At 46.0% G+C, this 19,084-nt stretch overlaps 2 protein-coding genes across 3 annotated transcripts in view; one reads left to right on the top strand and one right to left on the bottom strand.

Moving 5' to 3' along the window:
- The first annotated feature begins 2,909 nt into the window (after positions 1-2,909).
- Positions 2,910-15,680, top strand: TMEM14A (transmembrane protein 14A). Of its 2 annotated transcripts, none has more exons than XM_045294819.1 (5): positions 2,910-3,050; positions 8,599-8,692; positions 9,599-9,700; positions 14,019-14,106; positions 15,389-15,680. In XM_045294819.1, exons 1-5 carry the CDS (start codon positions 2,976-2,978, stop codon positions 15,426-15,428), a joined length of 399 nt encoding a protein of 132 aa, XP_045150754.1. In that variant the 5' UTR covers positions 2,910-2,975; the 3' UTR covers positions 15,429-15,680. The 2 variants fall into 2 exon arrangements, with proteins under 2 accessions (XP_045150754.1, XP_045150755.1); XM_045294820.1 differs by lacking the exon at positions 2,910-3,050 and adding an exon at positions 8,006-8,173.
- A 1,396-nt stretch (positions 15,681-17,076) lies between these two features.
- The window catches only part of LOC101658083 (glutathione S-transferase-like), an 8,536-nt gene continuing 6,528 nt past the window's right edge, over positions 17,077-19,084 (bottom strand). Inside the window, exon 4 of the mRNA XM_045294753.1 lies at positions 17,077-17,366. Within this exon, the coding sequence (XP_045150688.1) occupies positions 17,196-17,366 (171 nt within the window). The 3' untranslated portion in view covers positions 17,077-17,195. The remainder of the gene's footprint in view (positions 17,367-19,084) is intronic.

Raw genomic sequence — 19,084 nt, 5'->3', positions numbered from 1 at the left:
AGAGGGTCAGGGGAAAGGAGGATGGCCCTCAACGAGAGGGATTGGCACAGTAGCTGCAACAACGGGCTAAACGTAAGGACGGCTGTGAGGATGACCCAGGAGCGCACTGTTTTGTTCCTTAGTACCCAGGGTCTGCATGAGCGGAAACCGACTCCCCAGCATCTAACAAGAACGGCTTCCAGCTGTGACCAGGGCCCACAGCCTGCCTTTCGTAATGTTTCCTCACGAGCCAGCGGTCCTTGCACACCACACTGGTTTTCTAAGAGATGCAGCGGCTGATCCTGACAGCTTGTCCGCTGTGAAGTGGCCACAGCACGCACTTTAGGGGGAGCAGAGTGTAGGCGCTTATTATTTCCTTACAGATCAGGTGGGGATTGGAGGTATGGACTAGAATAGTTTCATTAGAGGACGCTGGATATTTATGCCCTGTTTGCGTGGCTATTTGGGGCATTGTGCTAAGAGAACACTCCCGGTGTGAAGATTAGAAAGGAATCCAGGGGTGCTCTGAATAGGCAGTATTGTACCCCGTAACTGAAGAAAAAGGAAGCCTGAGAGAAGGTTCAATAACTCGAGGAGATTGCACAGTGAGGGGCGGAACTCAGGGTTCCATCCGCAGCAACCAGCCTAGCCTGTGCTCTTGTAACCTTGGCGTGCAGGTGACATCTGACATCCTAACTTCAGGTAGCCTCATCTTTCTCCCATGGAAAAGCTGGTGGGTTCTGAACTGCCAGCCTCACAGCAGCTCATCCACACTTATTCCACCATGCCACCGGGGACCCTTATCACCGGATGAGGGAGGTAAATCACCCAAAGAGCACAGGGCACCATATGCAGGAAAGGACTTGGGGGGGTGGGGTGGCGAAGAGGATGTAAAGGCACATTTGGTTATGGAGTTTCACAAGTACACAATGGTACAGTCAAGTTCCCCAAGCAAATCAAAAGTGTTCGTTTCCCCCAAAGATGCTGCACCAATGCTCAGTCACGAAGGGCAGCTGCTGAGTTTGCCTGGGTATGCCACAGGAACCCCTGGGCATGATCCGACTGCTCCTGCCATGGCCCTGTACAACTGAGGACTTGCATTTGCAGACTCAGAGGCAAAGAGATCCTAGGCGTGAGCTGAAGGGGGACTTTGCAGAGCAGCTGTGTTCGCCTCTTACAGTGCAGAGCTGATTCTGTTACATCTTACCCGTGACTATGCTTTCTATAGTATTACACCTTCAAGAGACACTGAATCATGGAAAGAAAAAAAAAAATCCCTCTAGGTCAGCGGTTCTGAACCTGTGTCGCTGTGTTCTGAAGGGGTGTCGCCACCCCTTTGGGGTTTGAACAACCCTTTCACAGGGGTTGCCTAATACATCCTGCATATCAGATATTTACATTATGATTCATAACAGTGGCAAAATTACAGTTATAAAGTAGCAATGAAAATAATTGTATGGTTGGGGGTCACCACAATATGAGGAACTGTGTTAAAGAGTCGCGGCATTAGGAAGGTTGAGAACCCTGCTCTAGGTCTTAGGCACTTTGATTTGAAAAATGGAGTTTCAAATAATGTTTTCTTGCGTTCTTATGAAGATTTTAGTGAAACCAACAACATCATAATATTAATGGTGGTTGATATTTTGTCCAAAAAACAAATTTGGCAACACTCAGCTGCCTACATACTCTGCAGGCAGTGCAAAGGTAAATTTTGACAAATTCCATTCAGTCTATAAATGTCATACCAATGAAAATGCAAAGCCTCATGCCCTGTTTAGTGTCCCGCAAAACACTGTTAAAAATAGGTGTGACGAGGGAGGGGGGAAAATGAGGAGCTGATATTAAGGGCTCAAGTAGAAAGCAAATGTTTTGAGAATGATGAAGGGAACAAATGTACATATGTGCTTGACACAATGGATGTATGTATGGATTGTTATAAGAATTGTATGAGCCCCCAATAAAATGATTAAACAATAATAAATAAAAACACAATAAATGTAGCCTAAAAAAAAGAGGTGTGACCCTTAAATAGGAGATTGTATTTTCCAATAGGTATATATAAATGGGGCTTACAGATCTTTCATCAGGCATGCACGTGATGCAGCTAACATGCATAGTCGATGAGTAATATCATAAGTGGGTAACAAACAGGCAATGAGGTGAGTCAACTTCTTGGCCTAGTGCTAGTTGACCTCAAACTGTCCTGGGCCATCCCCAGGGGTGGCTATCTCCGCCCATCAGTATCAGCAAGAGGTGTCAAAATAGTTTGCTACATTTCACAGTGAGTTGGCTCTAGAACCTGATTGATTTATAATCTTTAGGCATTGTGAAGTAGCCAGACACAGAAATGATTCATTTTATATGGTAGCTCCTTTATGCTGGTTCCTTTATGGGTGGCTACTGGAGGGGCTGTGTTCAGTCATGAGAATATATATTAAGACTTATTTATAGCTAACCGTGAGTCTTCCCCCACCAGCGTCGCCTTTCCGTACCCGTAATTTTGACCATAGAGGATTTAGCTGTATCACTTTCTCATCCAGTCCCTCGGTTTATCACAAATCAAGAAACAAAAATTGCACACGATTGACCACAGTCTAACCCCTGCACCCCACGTTGGAGCTGAGACCTGGGGCAACAAATCACTCCATCTTTTCTGAACCTTAGCGCCCACCAGGCAAGGGGGGCAGTCTGTGGGGGCGTTTGTAAAAGGCCTGGGTCGCTACTCTAAGGAGCCCACCAATGTCCCCAGAACGCTGAACGGACTGGACTGAAAATCACTTCCTCCCCGGATCCCAGTGACACGTAGCCCCGCCCCTTGCGGGCGCCCGCTAGTTCCGCTCCCCCTAAGCCGCAGAGCCCGCGCAGACCGTGACTCCGGGCCCGGGCCGCAAGGCGCGCAGACAGGAAGAAGTGACCAGGATCAGCAGCCACCCGGGATGCTGCAGTGACGCTTCTCCACTCGGCGAACCGGAGGAGGCGGAGGGAGGGCATGGCGCATGCGCGCAGCCGGCAAGGTGTGGCCAGCACTGAGCAAGGGGACGCAGGGAGCTGGCGACTGGCAGCGACTGCAGGTACGGTTCGTGCAGGCACCTGGCCTCCGATTTCAGTAGCGGGGAGGGCGCGGGCCTGCCCGGGAGCTGATGCATTTCCCAATCGAGAACTTCGAACTGCATTTTCCTGCGAAGACGCAGAAATGAAAGGTCTTGGTTGAACGCCACCACCACCCCTCCCTGCCCGCCCACCCACCACCTCAGTAGGCAATGGTGCAGATGACTTAGGAAGGACTTGGCGGGGGCTGGGGTCTGTCCTCTTGAGGCATGCACCTCTCCTTTCCCTCCTTCCGATCTTGACCCTTCCACGTGCCTTCCCAGAGCTGGGGAAGTTGGAGAGGAGACTGGGGCTGGGGGCCCATTGCAAAGAAGCTTCACAGGGCTTGAGCCTGTTAGGTTTCCCGGATGGAAATGCCTCGGTCCTTGGCTTCGCAGGAGAAAGAATTCACGCCGATGCCTAGTTTGTGATCCAGGTGAATTTTTATAAAATATAGAAGGAGTTTCAGGTTTTACATACACAGCCTCAGGGCACTTCTCATCCACGTGTGGAAAACTGAGGACAGAGGAAAACCGCAGGCCTGGCCGAGGGGCAGCTGGAAAAGGAGAGCAGTGGGCTTCCAATCCTGGCTTTGCAGCCTCCCACCTTGGGAGGCGTGGTCGACGGTACTGGTTTACCCCATTGGCTGCATTAAGCTCATCTGGCCCAGATTGAGGCCCTCCCAGGTGTACCGCCCACCTAGGTGTACCGCCCCTTCCTGGCTCGGAGCCTGAATTTGGAGCATGCCCAGTAGACAACCTGGTACCTATTGTGGCTACCTAACAAGCCTTTCCAGCATCTCCCAGACTGCGCTAAAGGATGCCTGGCCGTCCTGCCCCAAGAAGCTCGCTCACAGATGGGTAATGACCCTCTTAGCTGTGTGAAATGCTTTTTTAGATAGCAGCTTATGGAAAACCTTCCACAGTTTGGAAGACTTGGTTGGACTGAGGTGAGGCAGGGCCCGGTGTTGGGTGCAGGTGTCGCAAGCCATCCGACTGCATTGCGCCCAAGATGCTTTGTGGCGTTTAAAAATCCTAGGCACCCCGGTTGAGAAGTGCAATAGGATACACTGAGCACATAACCTCCGATCCCCATCCCTTTAAGGTCTGGGCTATCCCCAGTCTTGAATGGTCCGGCGGGGAAGAGGAGCAACAAGACGAGTTACCCCTTGTCTTCATTTTCTGTGACAAGAGAAATCTCTTGCAAGGATTGGGACTTGTTTATTTTACCTTCCGAAGGAAAAGAACCCAGCTCGTGGAGGAGTTTAAGGGACTCACTGGGTTTTGTTGTGGTGACCGTTGTTTGACATTTGAACTAAGATCAGTCAGTTGCAGTCTCTTGAAGCATAAGCTGTGTCTTCTTCCCTCCCTCCTTCCTTTTCTTCCGCTCACAGGTGTTTGTATTTAGTTAGTACCTGCCCAGGTGCAGAGCTCTGCCTTGGAGCTGTGAGGATGACCACGATGATCTGAGCCTAGTCTTTGGCCTCCTCGTGCTCCATTGATTGGGAGGAGGGATAAATCCAAACTCAGTAACTCTGATGCTGAAATGACGGGAATGGGGCCCCAAGGAGGCTCAGTGTTGAGCGGGCTCAGAGGAAAATGAGGAATGCTTGCATCAGACCAGGTGGGAACAAGCCCTGGTGTCACAATGGGTTGCTTCTTGGGTGGCTAACTCTAGGTCAGCAGTTTGAACCCAGCAGCTGCTCTGAGGGTGAAGGATGAGACTCAGTAAAGGCTGTAAAGCTGTGCAGCCATGAACACTCTAGGGGACAGTTCTGCTCTGTCCTGGAGGGCAGCTAGCCCTGCTCTCGTGGGAGTGGGCTGACTTTGGTTAGTTGCCAGATGTTTGGCTTAAGGAAAAGATTAGGTCCCTAAATTACATCCTGATGATGAATGATCTTTCCCATGAGCTGCAGATCTGTGTGTAAGGTATGCACTTGACTATGTGTTGGGTGTTCCAGGGATCTCACTATCCCTTTCTTACTCCCCAAAACACACACACACACACACACACACACATCTCAGGGACTAGTATCAAGGCTTTCCCATCCCCACCCAGAGACTCAGGCCTGAATCACCTCTGATTCATTTTCCCCTCAGTGCCAAGGCCGGGGATTCTTCCTGGGGAACCTCTCAAATTCCTCCATCCACAGTGCCTTGGCTCCAGTCCAGTCTCGCACTTTCTCTTGCCACCTCTCAGCTTCTCTCTCTGCTACTGCGCTGCAGCCAGGAGACACCATTTCACATTGAAATCTGGTAGTGACTCTCCTCCTGAACTCCTCGAAGCCTGGGGACAGACTCCTCTTGGAGTAAAGTGGTCTGGCCCTGCCGTCCCACTTCTCTGGACGAACCCTGGTGTTTTCTTTTTGTTTTGAGAACATGTCCTCCTTTGTTGTGCCACTAAGCCTCACACAGGCTTACCCTTCTGCCTAGAACACACCCTTACTTGCTGTTCCCTGCTGGGACCCTGCTTCCTCTGGAAGCTTCCTTGGGCTCCCAAGCCTGGGTTAGGGTGCGCTCCTTTGTGTCCTGTGGGGGGCCTGCCTCACCAGTAGAGCTCATTCCCATCTGCCTCTGCTGTACTGTATGTATGTATATATATATATATACATATATAGTTAAGTCAGGTTTGGTTCTTACTTTTAATAGTCTTATAGAGATGGAATTCACATGTCATACCCTTCCATAGCTCAGTCGTATTAAAGAGTTGCATAATCATCGCCACAATCAGTTCCAGAGCATTTTCTTCTTATGTTCATCGTTAGATCCGCTCTAATCCCCCTCGGGGATCCCCTCGATAAGCAATCATTCCAGTTGCTGTCTCTATAGAGTTAGTTATCAGGGATTTCATGTACTGGAAAGCACTCACATAAAAGACCAACACAATATGAAAATTAACCATAGGAAAAACATCTCAATGGGGACAAAAGCAGGGAATCTTGAAAACTAGAACAAATTTAAGATGGCCGAAGGGGAGACCAGATGAGGTACTTATATTCCAACCTAGTCATAGCTGCCATCATCGAGTGTATACTACTCTCTGACAGCAAGGTCATCCTGTTTTTAAGACTGTGGTGTGAGTTTCTGAATAGCTGAATCACACAATTACCCTCTCTCAGTCACTTTCCATGTACGTTCAAATGCTGTTTGGCTTGTAGGCCCTTTGTACAAATGGCAATGGCCTTACTCATGCCAAGTGTCAAAGCGGGGTTGAGGATGAAAGAGGCAATCGCCGTTCTTGTTAGAGCAGTCACTGTTGTCCCTGGGCAGCACAGATGGTTCGTGTGTTCAACTCCTAATGGAAAGGTTTCAGGTTTGCGCTCCTCTGGAGTACCTGAGAAGAAAGGCCTAGCAATCTACCCGCCCCCATCCCCTATGCCCCTCCCTCTGAAATAGCCATGGAAACACTATGGAGCCAGTTCTACTCATGCCCATTTGGGGTCGCCATCAGTGGATCTCCGCCATCATCCCTGGTTTTAATATTTGCTGGCACGTATTCAGTGGCAGGCACCGTTCTAAGTGGTTTTCGGCCGTAGCTTCTTCAGCCTACAACCCCCCCCCCCCCCCCAGGTAGTGTTTTTCATTATCTCTATCTGAAAACTGGAGGGCCCGTTAGAGAGGGGAATGCCTCTATCTAATGTGACATTCAGCATGGAGGCCCTCCGTATTTCTGGGAACGCAGTGAGTAAGCAGGACTGAGCAGCGTGGTCCCGTGTTCAACGCAGAGGCCAAGCAGAAGGGACTCATCCAGAAGTAAGGAGTGGAAACAGCCTCTTCATGGGCATCTCGCTCTCCTCCTTCGAGGGAGGACTACAGAGTAGTTAGGCGTGGCACCTCCCCGAGTCTGAAATCCTAACTCTGCGCTGTCCTGTGCCTCCGTTGTCTTATCTGGGTAATGGAGAGAGTGCTAATACCTCATAGTGCGGTGTCTTGATTGCGTACCCGGCACAGGGTCCATGCCCGCATGCATTTTCATCTGTTTGCCCATCTTTTTTTCAACAAATGGACTGGAAGAGAGAGCCTTCTGACTGGTTGGATCTCATGGTACCAGTACCGGGGGACCCCCCCTACCCCGTGTACCAGTTCCGGGGACCCCCCTGCGAGCACTCCCACTTTTCCTCTTCTCCCTCCCGATGCTGAGTGCTTTGCAGTGGGCCCTTTTTGCAGCACAGTCATCTCCTGTGTCTCGGGCCCTCTCCCCTCAGACCCGTCCTCGCAGTAAGTTCTCGCTTGCGCTGAGACAAGCATACAGCGCCTTTGCTGGTTGTTTTGTTTTTCTTTCTGGTAAACATGTTACCAATTGCTCTAAGGAGGAAAAGACGGGGCAGGGTAACGTAAATGGATGAGCTGTGAAAAAATTACAAAAGCATGCAACAAATAAACGCACAAGTAGTTGTCTTCCCTGTGGAAGAAATAGATAACTATTAGAAAGTTATAAAAGCACCGCCAGGAAACTTAGTCGTTACTGGAGGCAGGGTGGGAGGCAGAGACGGCTTGTGACCCAAGGGCCCAGCATCAGCTGTGACTGGTAGCCACCACTCCATCTGGAAGCCGCACGTTCTCCTAGATCGGAGAGAATTAATGGGCAGGACCTCAATGGAACTCCACATTCCCGGATGTACTGTACTTTCATGCAAATAATATACACCTTCTATGTGTGGACTTATTTTTTTCACATTAGTTTCCAGTGTACACCATGCAAGGGGGCTTCAAGAGGTCTGTGGAAAGATTCCGTTATCTTTTCATTCCACTTTTCCAAGAACTTTTGGAAACCCCTCGTAGATGTAGGCCCTTGATTCCGCAGAGGCATTATATTTAAAAGTACAGTTATGTTATGACAGCTGCACTCGACGTATGATGATCATTCAGTTGGCTTCATGCCGTGGTGTCATTAAAGCCCGGTGATTTACCATTGACTGTGGATGTCACTGCCACCCCAGAAGTCTCAGAGCCAAACTGGTGACAACGCTGGAGTGTTCAAAGTGAATCCAGAAGTAAACCTCCATGGTGGCTGGGAAGATGCAGGGGCACAGGGAGAGGAAGATGGTTTTGAGACAGCGGCGTGGCTAAAGTCCGGGGACTGAGAGCTGGAAGAAGCAAAGTTCACGGTGAGAGGGAGTGAGCTAGGAAGGTCGGTAGTGAGGGGAGAAGGCTCACAGGGAGGCGAGTGCCGAGGGTGGCTTGGGTTAGATGGAGAGGGAGAGGGAGGACATTCCAGGTCATATAGAGTTAGAAACCGATTGACCAGAGTAGACTTCTTCTTTGGAGACGTGGTGGAACATAAACATAAGTCTTCCTGAAGACTTGTGCACCCTGAAGGTACTTGTGAGGGATGGGGAGGGGGTGGCCGGGCGGTGGCTGCGTGTTGGGACAGATGTAGGTTGATTCTAAATCTTCGCCTGCCTTTCTTTAGCAACTTCAAGAAGGTCACTGTTACAACGCTTAGATGTCTATCGCTTTGATATAGATGTTCCTCCCCCTGCATACGTCTCTTTGTTTCATGTTGTCACCTTGTCCCTCCCCCTTGCTTTAGACTTGCAGCCTTGCAGCCTTGCCGATGGATCTGGTTGGCTTTGGTTACGCAGCCCTTGTGACATTTGGAAGTATTTTGGGATATAAACGGGCAGGTAAATCCCAGTTATGTTTTTGATCAAAGGGACTCATCAGGGGGTTGAGGGTTGTCTTAGGAGCCCCTGCGGGTCTGTGACTTGAACAAGAAGCTAAAGACAGCCCTAGAGGTACCCGAGGTACCTGAGGACTGACCAGTATGTTGTGGGTGGGTTTCAAAGAAGGAAGAATGGGTGAGGTGGGTGTGGGCACCATGGCACCATGGGCACCGTGGAACAATTGCTGTTTCCGGGCCTCTCCTTGCCACACAATTCTAATTTTACCTGTGATTATCAGTTACATAAGTAATTGATTTAGCTCACTTATCAAACGAGGGTTTCTTTTGTTTATTGATTCATCATGTTTATTGATTCACGCTGATTGCATAATCATGGTGTCAAAAACTGAACTATACTGGCCTGTGTGCCCCACAGGCATGCGCCTTCAGCAAAATGCAGACCACTGGCCTGTTCTCAGGCTCATCATTCTGCATTCTGGCTTGGCTGTCTGATGACTCAGGACAGAACTGTCACCCAGGACAGATCTCTCTCCGTTTACCCTGTAGCTACTTTTGCATCCTTTCCCCTATTGTCATAACCTCCCAGTGAGAAGAGGGAGAGAAGAGGAGTAGAAAAAGGAGAAGGCATACAGAAGTCAGATGAATTGCCCGAGATCCCACAGCCAGTACCCAAAGCACCTCAGGCTATATTCTACGCCCTGCAGCCTGGGCTCCTCTGCCTTGCATTTAGGGTCTAGCACAAAATAGTCAATTTTAACAAATGCTACTTGAATAGATACATAAATAGTTTGGCTTTGTCTGGTTAAAATGCCCAAATAGGAATACATTTGAAGATTCTAGTCCCATGCATGATAAGAGATTCTCTTTCTGAACCCACTTCTCACACTCCACCCCCACCCTTCCACAGGTGGTGTTCCATCTTTGATTGGTGGTCTTTGTGTTGGATTTTTGGCTGGCTATGGAGCTTACCGGATCTCCAATGACAAACGAGATGTGAAAGTGTCATTGTGTAAGTAATGCCTTTTCCCCAGTTGTAGAGAATGCAGCCTTCAATGACTGTTGTAAGATCCTGTACTAGCTATCAGGTAAGTGTTGGACTGCTAATCAGGAGGTCACGGGTTCCAACCTTCCAGCTGCTCCTTATGAGAAAGATGAGGCTAGCTGTCCCGGCAGCAAAGATTTACAGTCTCAGAAACTGTGAGGTTGCTATGAGTCAGAATTGGCTCAGTGGCAGCAGGGTTTTTTGGGTTTGATTATATTAGGTGTAAGGAGCACTAGTGGAGGAGCCCTGGAGATGCAGTGGTTGCACGCTGGACTACCATCTTTGTGGTCGGCAGTTTGAAACCACTAGCAGCTCCTTGGGAGAAAGAAGGGGCTTTCTACTCCGGTAAACAGTTACAGTCTCGGAAACCCACAGGGCGTCGCCATGAGTCAGCATTGACTCGATGGCAGTGAGTGGTGCAGTGGGTTAAGAGGTCAGGTGCTAACCACGAGGCCAGTGGTTTAAACCCACTAACTACACCAAGGAAGAAGGGTGAGGCTGTCTGCTGCCGTAAAAATATACAGTCCTGGAAACCCTTTATCGAGTCAGTGCCAGTAGTACTCTCTCTCAAAAACAGAACCAGCACCACAATAAGAAGTCATTTGTAACTGATACTGATGGTACGGGACAGGCTAGGAACTGCCCCTGTGGGTTTCCGAGACTGTAACTCTCTATGGAAACAGCAAGCCCCATCTTTCTCCCACAGAGCAGCTGGTGCTTTTGAACTGCTGACCTTGCCCTTAGCAGCCCAACGTGTAAACACTGTGCTGCCAGGGCTCCTGGTGTGGGTATACTAGCAAACAAACAAACAAAGCTAACTCCCTTCCAGTCGACTCTGACTCACAGCAGCTCCATGTTCTAGAAACAAAGTCAGAAGGCAAGTGGCCCTACGCTGGTATTGAGGCTGAATGCGACACTTGTTTCTCTCTAGACAGACCAAATTTGAGTGAGCAGTACTGCCACCAAGCCTTCTAACGAAAGAATCTTTCTATAAAGCTGGTTGCTAGGAAAAGCAAAGAAAATGAGAAAAGCATGGAATTGTTCCCAGGTTCTCTGCTCTCAAATGTATGCTTAGCCCATTTGGCAGTGGGAGTGGGGGGTGGGATGGGTGGGAGCGGGGATCATGATATAAAAATACTTAGGCAGTCTTGTATGATTCGATTCATAAACAGCTCTTAACTCCTACTCTTCCTTGAAGAGCATGTCTAGAGTAGTAAGGTCGACCTTTTCAAGTCCGTCCCTTGTGGGGCTTGGTCGGAAAGTACCCCCAGGAGAAGGTAATGGATGGAAAGGCAGGCTTCATGCCTCGGGGACCGTTGGCTTTCTTAAGAGTAACTTGAAAGGGAAAGACAGTGACTAAGCTAAGGACATTGTCTCCATGTGACTGAGTCTGACTCAAGGTGCCCTGGGGAGAAGGAAGAAAATGCAAAAATATGAAGATAAAATTGTAGCAGTTCTAGATTTGAGGAAGGGAAACGAATTTAGTAGGGTCTCTTTCTTTTTTTTTAGTTGGAGTATGGGTGAGGCATATTTGTTAAGACTGGGATTGTTATCAGATGATAAAAAGTGTATCAGTGAGATGCAGCTAGAAGGGACTTTTTATTTATCCGCGTATCAGGTCACACCTGTTTTCAATCATCCATTTAAAATATATAAATGAACAGGATTCGTTTGATTGACATCAGTGTCATACATGAAACTCTTTCTCTATTCCTGTTGGTACAGCTTCTAAAAGGCTGGCATCGGGCTTCGAGGTATAACACTATTACTGAAAAAATGGTACCAAATTCTCTGAAATGGAATGCTGCAGAGAAAAGAAGTCAGCTGGTAACACGTGAACTTTTGGGGTAATGCCATATGCTAACATTCAGAATAATGCATTACTTGGTGAGCCAACATCTTACAAATGATGTTACTGAAAAGCCATTATAATAAAGAGAATATATATATATATATATGGATGAAACTACCGTTTGTCAAGTTTGGGTGTTTTCGGTTATCAGAAATGATATTAAAATTTTTTTCTATTTAACCCCAAAATATTCCCAGAAGATTTCTTAACGTCAGTCAGCCTGCTTGCCTGAGTATCATGCTATTTTAGCACCAGTCTAGCTAGGGATCAAATTTACAATATGTATTTGAAAGATGGAGACCTTATGGGGCAATGAGTTTGTTAATGAGAAAAGGTGCAGATGCTTGTACAGCTCGTAACGTGTAATCAGCATCACTAAATTGTACATGGAGAAACTATGTTTTACTGTGTGTGTTAGGCCGGGTTGACCAGAGAAAGAAATTCTGAGACACTCATACATAGGAAGGGGTACCCCAAAAAACCGCAATTGTGCTGGGCAGACTGGAACTTTCATAGTATGCATTTTTCCTGCTAGGTGAGCATTGAGCAACTTGCTCTGAGTTAGTGAACCCAGTGGTGTCGCCTGGGAAGGTCCTCTCTGGTGACAGTGAATTTTTTCATGGAAGCAGTTACACTTGTTTTGTGATGGCCGATTTAAGAGAATAGCGTGTGGCTGTGAAATTTTGTTTCCTGCTTGGGAAAAATGCCGCAGAAACTGTTGTGATGTTGAACACAGCTTACAAGGACAGTGCAATGAGAAAAACTCAAATGTACAAGTGGTTTTCTCATTTCAAAAAAGGTGAAATATCAGTTGATGATAAACCTTATTCTGGATGTCGGTCAACTTTCCGAAAGGATGAAAATATCAACTCGCAGTGCATTTGGAAGCAGTTCAAACAAGTCAAACTATTAATCAAGGGGCTCTGAAGAGATTGCATAACAGTGTGCAACAAAAAAGGCTTGATTTGTGGTAGATGGTGGACTGGTTTTGCTACCATGACAATGCACCTGCTCATGCAGCCATTTCAGTGTGCCAGTTTTGGGCAAAAATTGGCATGCCTCTCTTGCCCCTTACTCACTCTCTCACCTTACTCACCTGGCCTTGCTCTGTGTGACTTCTTTTTGTTTCCATGAATGAAGAGGGACATGAAAGGAAAGTGATTTGATGATGTAGAAGAGGTGAAGGAAAAAATGAGGGAGGTGCTGTCAGCCATCCAAACAGATGAGTTTGAAAAATGTTTCTAAGAATGGAATCGCAAATTCGACAAATGTATAACTGTAACGGAGAGTATTTAAAGGTGATGAGGTTGTTTTGTAAAAAAATTTAAATACATAGCTTTGGGGGGAAAAATCCAGTTCTTTTTGGGTACCCCTTCATTTATAAGAAAGAGCTTTATACCAAAGAGTAATTGTAGATCAAGAAAACTCCCATCTCAGTCTGGATCAAGTCTATAATTCTGATATCAGCCCATACATCCTATACTAGTCCATAAATCTCTCTTCAGATTCACACAGCCACGTGCAATGATGCAGAATGCAGGACGATCCCAAGTCAATGGGTGAAAAGTCTTGTGGAGCCAATGGCATGGAAGCATCACAGGGCTGGCACAGGTCTCTGTCACATGACTTGTCAACAGGAAGATGAAGGCAGAGAGAGAGAGGGAGTTCCCAGAATCCTCATGAGAAGGCCACACCCACAAGGAGGCGTCATCAGGCTGTGACCTGATTGACAGGCTAAACTCCCCTTCACTCTTAATACCCCCAAGCTGACATGTGATTATATAACTACCACACTATGTATGCTCTCAAAAAATAAGATTAGAAAAATCTCCTTTTTATCAAAAAGAGAAAACATTCAGCATCCTTCCTAGTATGATTTCATGAATCAGATTCTACTTTTTAAAAGCATTGATAATTCTCCTTAGCCTTCAGTTAATTTAATGTTTATTCAGTGTCTCCTGAGGTTCCAAGTACACTGTCCAGTGGCCCTGAGGCAAGACTGAAACCCTAGTCTTCAATGATCTTCTATAAATGGAGGCATCAGTTAGAGAAAAACTGCCCCTTTCGAAGGCCTTGGGAATGGATTTCAACATGTTCATTTACACCAAGCTTTCTGATGAACTAGGCTTATTAAGCATTTTAATAGCACAGTATCTTTTCGATGGGAGAAAGATGAGGCTCTCTGCTCCCAGAGGATTTACAGCCACAGGGTCAAGTCTATTCTATAGACTTATATAGTGCCTATAGGGCCACTGTGAGTCCAGGACAGTGAACTTATGAGTTTTCTGTGACTTTCTGGAGGAAATCAACAATTCACTAACCTACTGTTGTTGAGGGTTGAGCTGGCAGTCGTTAGAAAGCTAAAATGATATCCAGATTTTCACCATCAGGCAGGTTTGAAACTCCAGCTCATGGAAGGATTTGCTTTTTCAGTTACAGCTTTCTTCCTGGCCACCATCATGGGTGTGCGATTTAAGAGGTCCAAGAAAATCATGCCAGCTGGACTGGTTGCAGGTTTAAGGTGAGAAAAACACAGTTTCTATCTATCTTCTCCTCTGCCATCATATTTCAAGGGCTGAACTGTTTCAATGTGAAACATCACATTATTTTTATTACATTAAGTGTGACAAGAATGACAGTAGAAACCTTAAGGCACGTGCATTCAGCCAGTCTTTGGTTTAGTGATGTGCTCGTGGATGGTTTCATCAGATCCACTTGTTATGAGTAAAGAGCACACTTCAGCCCCATGTTCCCTCAGGACCCACCTACGAGCAACGATACAAGAATGCCATGGCATGGACCACTCATTTTCCTCGAGGGCGGAGCCCAGGGATAGTCTGCCTCCTGCTGCAGTTATTTTGATTCTTTTAAGGAAGAACAATTTAATTTAAAAAAAAAACATATAGGCAAGGAACTTCTTGTTTCTCTCACTTTGATTCAGCCAGTAATTCCATCCATGAGCTTAGTTATATTAGGGAATAGAAATTAGAGGTAATGTTTTAAGTTCTCCTTTATATGTTGAAAGTCACAAAAATGTTTATTTTCTTTCATATATATTTCTACTTTGGGGGATTTACTCAAAATTAAAAAAAATAAGATGTGGACATCTCTTTTATGTAGGGTTTCCTACTGTGGCTATATATTTTGTTTATTATTAGGGAAAATAAATGTGATTACAAAGAAAAATTTTCAAGTTAATAACCCTGCTCAAAAACTTGAGACACTATGGGGAGCAACAGAAATTGTATTTATGGATCAAGAAAAAAAAAAGACCCCTGTATCTATGATTATAAGGAGCCAGGCTGGTGTACTGGGTTAAGAGTTGGGCTGCTAACTGCAATGTCAGCAGGTCAAACCCACAAGCTGCTCTAAGGGAGGAAGGTGAGGCTGTTTACTCTGTAAAGATTTACAGCCTCAGAAACCCACAGTAGCAGTTCTACTCGGTCCTATAGAATAGCTATTAGTTTGGTAGCTAGGTTTGTAATTATAACCCCCACAAAATGGCTCCTTGAGTATTATTTTCAAGTTGTTTTACTTTATAAGACTCTGAAAGTTTAGTTTCTTTCCAAGCCTCTCACTCCTAAAAGCTTCTCCCAGATCTTGAGAACATGTAGCTCTGGCTTCTCTCAGGTGTTCAGGGAGCAGTGGCATGTTGGGAGGTTAGCGTACTGGGATAATGAAGCCATCCTCGCCCCCAAGGAGTGACAGTCGGGAGAGTCCCGGGAGCCTGCTGGGGTAGCAAATGACCCTTGCTGTTTTATGCCATGTCACAGTGACTGTGCTTTTCTACCTTTTGTTTGAAGCCTCCTGATGATTCTGCGGCTTGTCTTCCTGCTGTTCTGATCACCCGAGGAGTGGAGAACTGAACCTAAGCCGTTCCACTGTAGCGGCAGAACACATTACTCTCTGCATTTCAAAGATGAACTTGAACCTGAAAGGTCAAGTGTCTTATCTAAGAAGCCAAAGTAACACCATCACTTCTGATGGGAACTGTAGGTTGAGGTGGTTTTTTGTTTGTTTATTTTGTTAATCCCAAAACTTTATTTTCTAATTTGTTGAATACTGTTCTCATTAAAAGAGCTTAAGGATCACGAAGCCCTGGTTTTCTTTGCTACGTCTACTTTTATTTGTAAATTAATGACATGATTCCTCAATATTCACAGGTTCCAATTTTGCTGGATGTGCCCACTGGCTAAAATTTATGTGTAATCTCTGAAATCAATGCTCAAGACACTCGCCGTTGTGGATTTGCACAGACAGGTGAAACATTGGACTTGACCCTGCCAATTTAACCAAATAGGAAAGTCAGACAAAATCCTTTGATGTCCTTAAAAGAAAAAGAAAATGATGTCCTTAAAATCCCCTAAGCCCTAATGGTGCCAAAGAGGCTGTGTTGCCGCAGGCAGGCATAGCCTGGTTGCAGACTGTCTCTTTGATTGATCATCTCTCAACAGACCACTTGGAAGAGCCTCCAGACTTGCCCTGGCAACAGCTTACCTACCGACGGTGACTGCGCCTTCCACACAGGATACCTTGTTCGCTTCCCAGCCAGTACCCCTGGCGCACTGTCACCCCACCTGTCAGTGGAGGCTTGCGTGTTGCTCTGACACTAGGAAGGTCGTGCATGGAATCACCATGGGTTGGGGTGAGCTCAATGGCAACTAGCAAAAGCCTAGCAATGATGCTGAAGTAGAAACTAAATGTGACATTGACCAAAGAAATACATAGCTTATGTGTTGGAAAACATTTTTTCATTCATTCATGGTGTCGTTGGTAGGTGCCAGTGAGTTGATTCCAGCCCATAATGACCAGAAGGAATCACTGCCTGGTTCTACACCATCCTCACAAGTGTTTGAGCCCATGGGTACAGCCGCTGTGTCAATCCATCTCCTTGAGGGTCTTCCTCTTCTTCGCTGCCCCTCTACCAAGCTTGATGTCCTTCTACAGGGACCGGCTTTTCCTGACAGCCTGCCCACAATATGTAAAACAAAGCCGTGCCATCCTTCCCATCCTTCTTGCAAGACAGATCTGTCCGTCTGTTAGCGGTTCAGGGGACTTTTATCATTCTTTGCCAGCCCCACCGTTCAAAGGCATCGATTCTTCTCTGGACTGCTGAATAAATTCATAGACTCATGGATGTATGCTTCCCTCTCCTCTCGGCCCGCCTGTCCACATACATCAAAAGCTACTATTAAATTAGTAGTCTTTCTTACATGTGGTGACAGTTGGGGACTGGATAAATAGGGTCACTGGTTTTCTTCGGCTAGGGAAGGCTCTCAGAGTGTCTGGGTTCCCATGTTGGACACTGATTCCCGTGGTGAAATACTTTGTGACTGCAGATTTGAAGGTAAGCGATGCAAGTGGGTGACGGTGGCGCGTGTTCATGTGTGTGTATTTCAAGAACATCCCAACATCTGTCTGCTTGCTTGGAATTCTATTCTTTTGCAATAAGTAGAATGCTAAGGAATGCTTACTGGGATGGCTCTGGTGGCTCTTTTGATGATCTTTATTAGGCTTGCCTTTTATTTCTGCCCTCTTGTAACATTTTCCTGGGAACTGCTACAGATGTGAAATGAAATAGTTACTGGATTCCTTCGATCTTTTCATCTGTTAATACTCGGCTACGATAGCAGCCATGTTTTTAAGAAACAGGCCGTGCTGAAATTTGAAGATGTTCTTCACGGTCTCCATGGAGGCTTCTTCCAGGGGAGGCTTCCTCTGGCTCCCAGGCTGCAGAAATTTGTTCATTGCGGGCATGTGGCTGATTCTGGTCTTGAATTCCTAAAATGCAAAAGGACATTATCCACGAGGAAGAGTATAGCAAAACAACAGAAATGGCCATGGAGTCCTGGGTTGCAGGTTTGAGTCTATCAGAGGGCCTCTGAAGGCAGGCCTGGGGAGGTCTTCTCTTAAAGAATCAGCCACTGAAAACGCTGGGGAGCACAGTTCTACTCTGACACACAGCGTCTCGGAGTTAGTCGACAGCCACTGAACAAATATCCAAAAAGGCAAAAGGAGAAGCAAAACAAAGTGTGATGCAAGCAAGGCACGTGTTCGCGCATGAGGGAAAGTATTTAAAAATTATTTTCTCCACTGCTGGTGGAGCTGGGGTTAAAATGGAATTTTTATATATTGTGTAGCCTTGTAGAAAACAACTTGGCAGTACTTTTCCAGAACCACAAAATGCTCCTAGGCTGTAACCAAGGAATCTCATGTTTAAAACTGTGTCCTGAATACGTCTGTTTTCTTCTAGATTGAGGTTTTACTACTTTATTTTGTTATCGTGGTGGAGGTTTTCTGTTTGTTTTTATGTTTTAAAAATATGAATTCCGGAAAGGGTACATCTATAGAAACAGTAACTCGATTGATTGTTTCTCAGGGCTGTGGCAGGGAAGGTTGGGAAGAAATGGAGAGCTAATGCAGACAGGAGAGAGGAGGATGTTATAAAATGTACTGTGATGATTGCACAAATCTCTTTAAGATAACTAACCATTGAATTGTATGATTTCTGAATTGTATGTCAATAAAACTATTTTTTAAAACTTCCTAAACTGTGCTTTTTCCAAGAGACAAGCACCGAAGGCCTCTCTGATAATAGTACGTTGTAACGTTTTATGTTTTAGAATGTACTTACTACCGCAGAGTCAATCTTGACTGAGATTGACTAATAGGGCAGGGAGAAGGGCCCCATGGTTCCTGAGACTGAAAGTCTTTACAGGGAGTAGAAAGCCCTGACTTTCTCCCAAGGAGACACTGGGGATTTCAAACTGCTGACCTTGCAGGGAAGAGCCCAATGTATAACTGCTATACCACCAGGCCTCCTCATAATGTACTGTAAAGACATTTACATAGGAATTCTAATGTAAAAGAATGTGTATAGCTGACTCTGGATGTCCTAAATAGATAAACACTGAAAGCCTCTGATCATGATATTTTTCATGTTCTATATTTTATAACACACGGTAGACATTTACATAGAAGAGTAAACGTGTACCCTAGTCATATCATCTTAATCCTCGCACCTCCAAATGCCCCTTGCAAACACCTACTGCTTTCAAGTCAATTCCGACTCATCATGACCCTTTAGGGCAGAGTAGAACTGCAGCATGGGGATTCTGCAACAGCAAACCTTGCAGTGGAGCAGTGGGTAGGTTTGTAGTGCTGACCGTACAGCTAGCAGCCCCAGAGGTAACCCACGATCCACCTATACCCATAAAGATTCCCTTGTAACATTTATAAAGGAAAACATGCCAGAGCATTCTAATTCTTATAACAGAAATTCTTCCTTTGTATTATGTGATAAACATTTTCATGTATATAATCTTTGAAAACATAGCTTTTAGGTGGCTGCATAAAATCCTACCTGAGGGATGGACCCTGGTTTTTGTAGGTATGCCTCAGATATTTAAAATAAAGTATAATCCATAGACAATTACATAATCATGAATAATGATGAGTACATTATATAAATATGACACCGACAGTTCCAGGGGGACATG

This window comes from Echinops telfairi, unplaced genomic scaffold, assembly GCF_000313985.2.
Source record: "Echinops telfairi isolate 266 unplaced genomic scaffold, ASM31398v2 ScPeMD7_3533;HRSCAF=4204_1, whole genome shotgun sequence".
Lineage (NCBI taxonomy): Eukaryota > Metazoa > Chordata > Mammalia > Afrosoricida > Tenrecidae > Echinops > Echinops telfairi.
The sequence above is the reverse complement of the archived record's forward strand: the minus strand, read 5'-3'. Positions and strand labels throughout refer to the sequence as shown.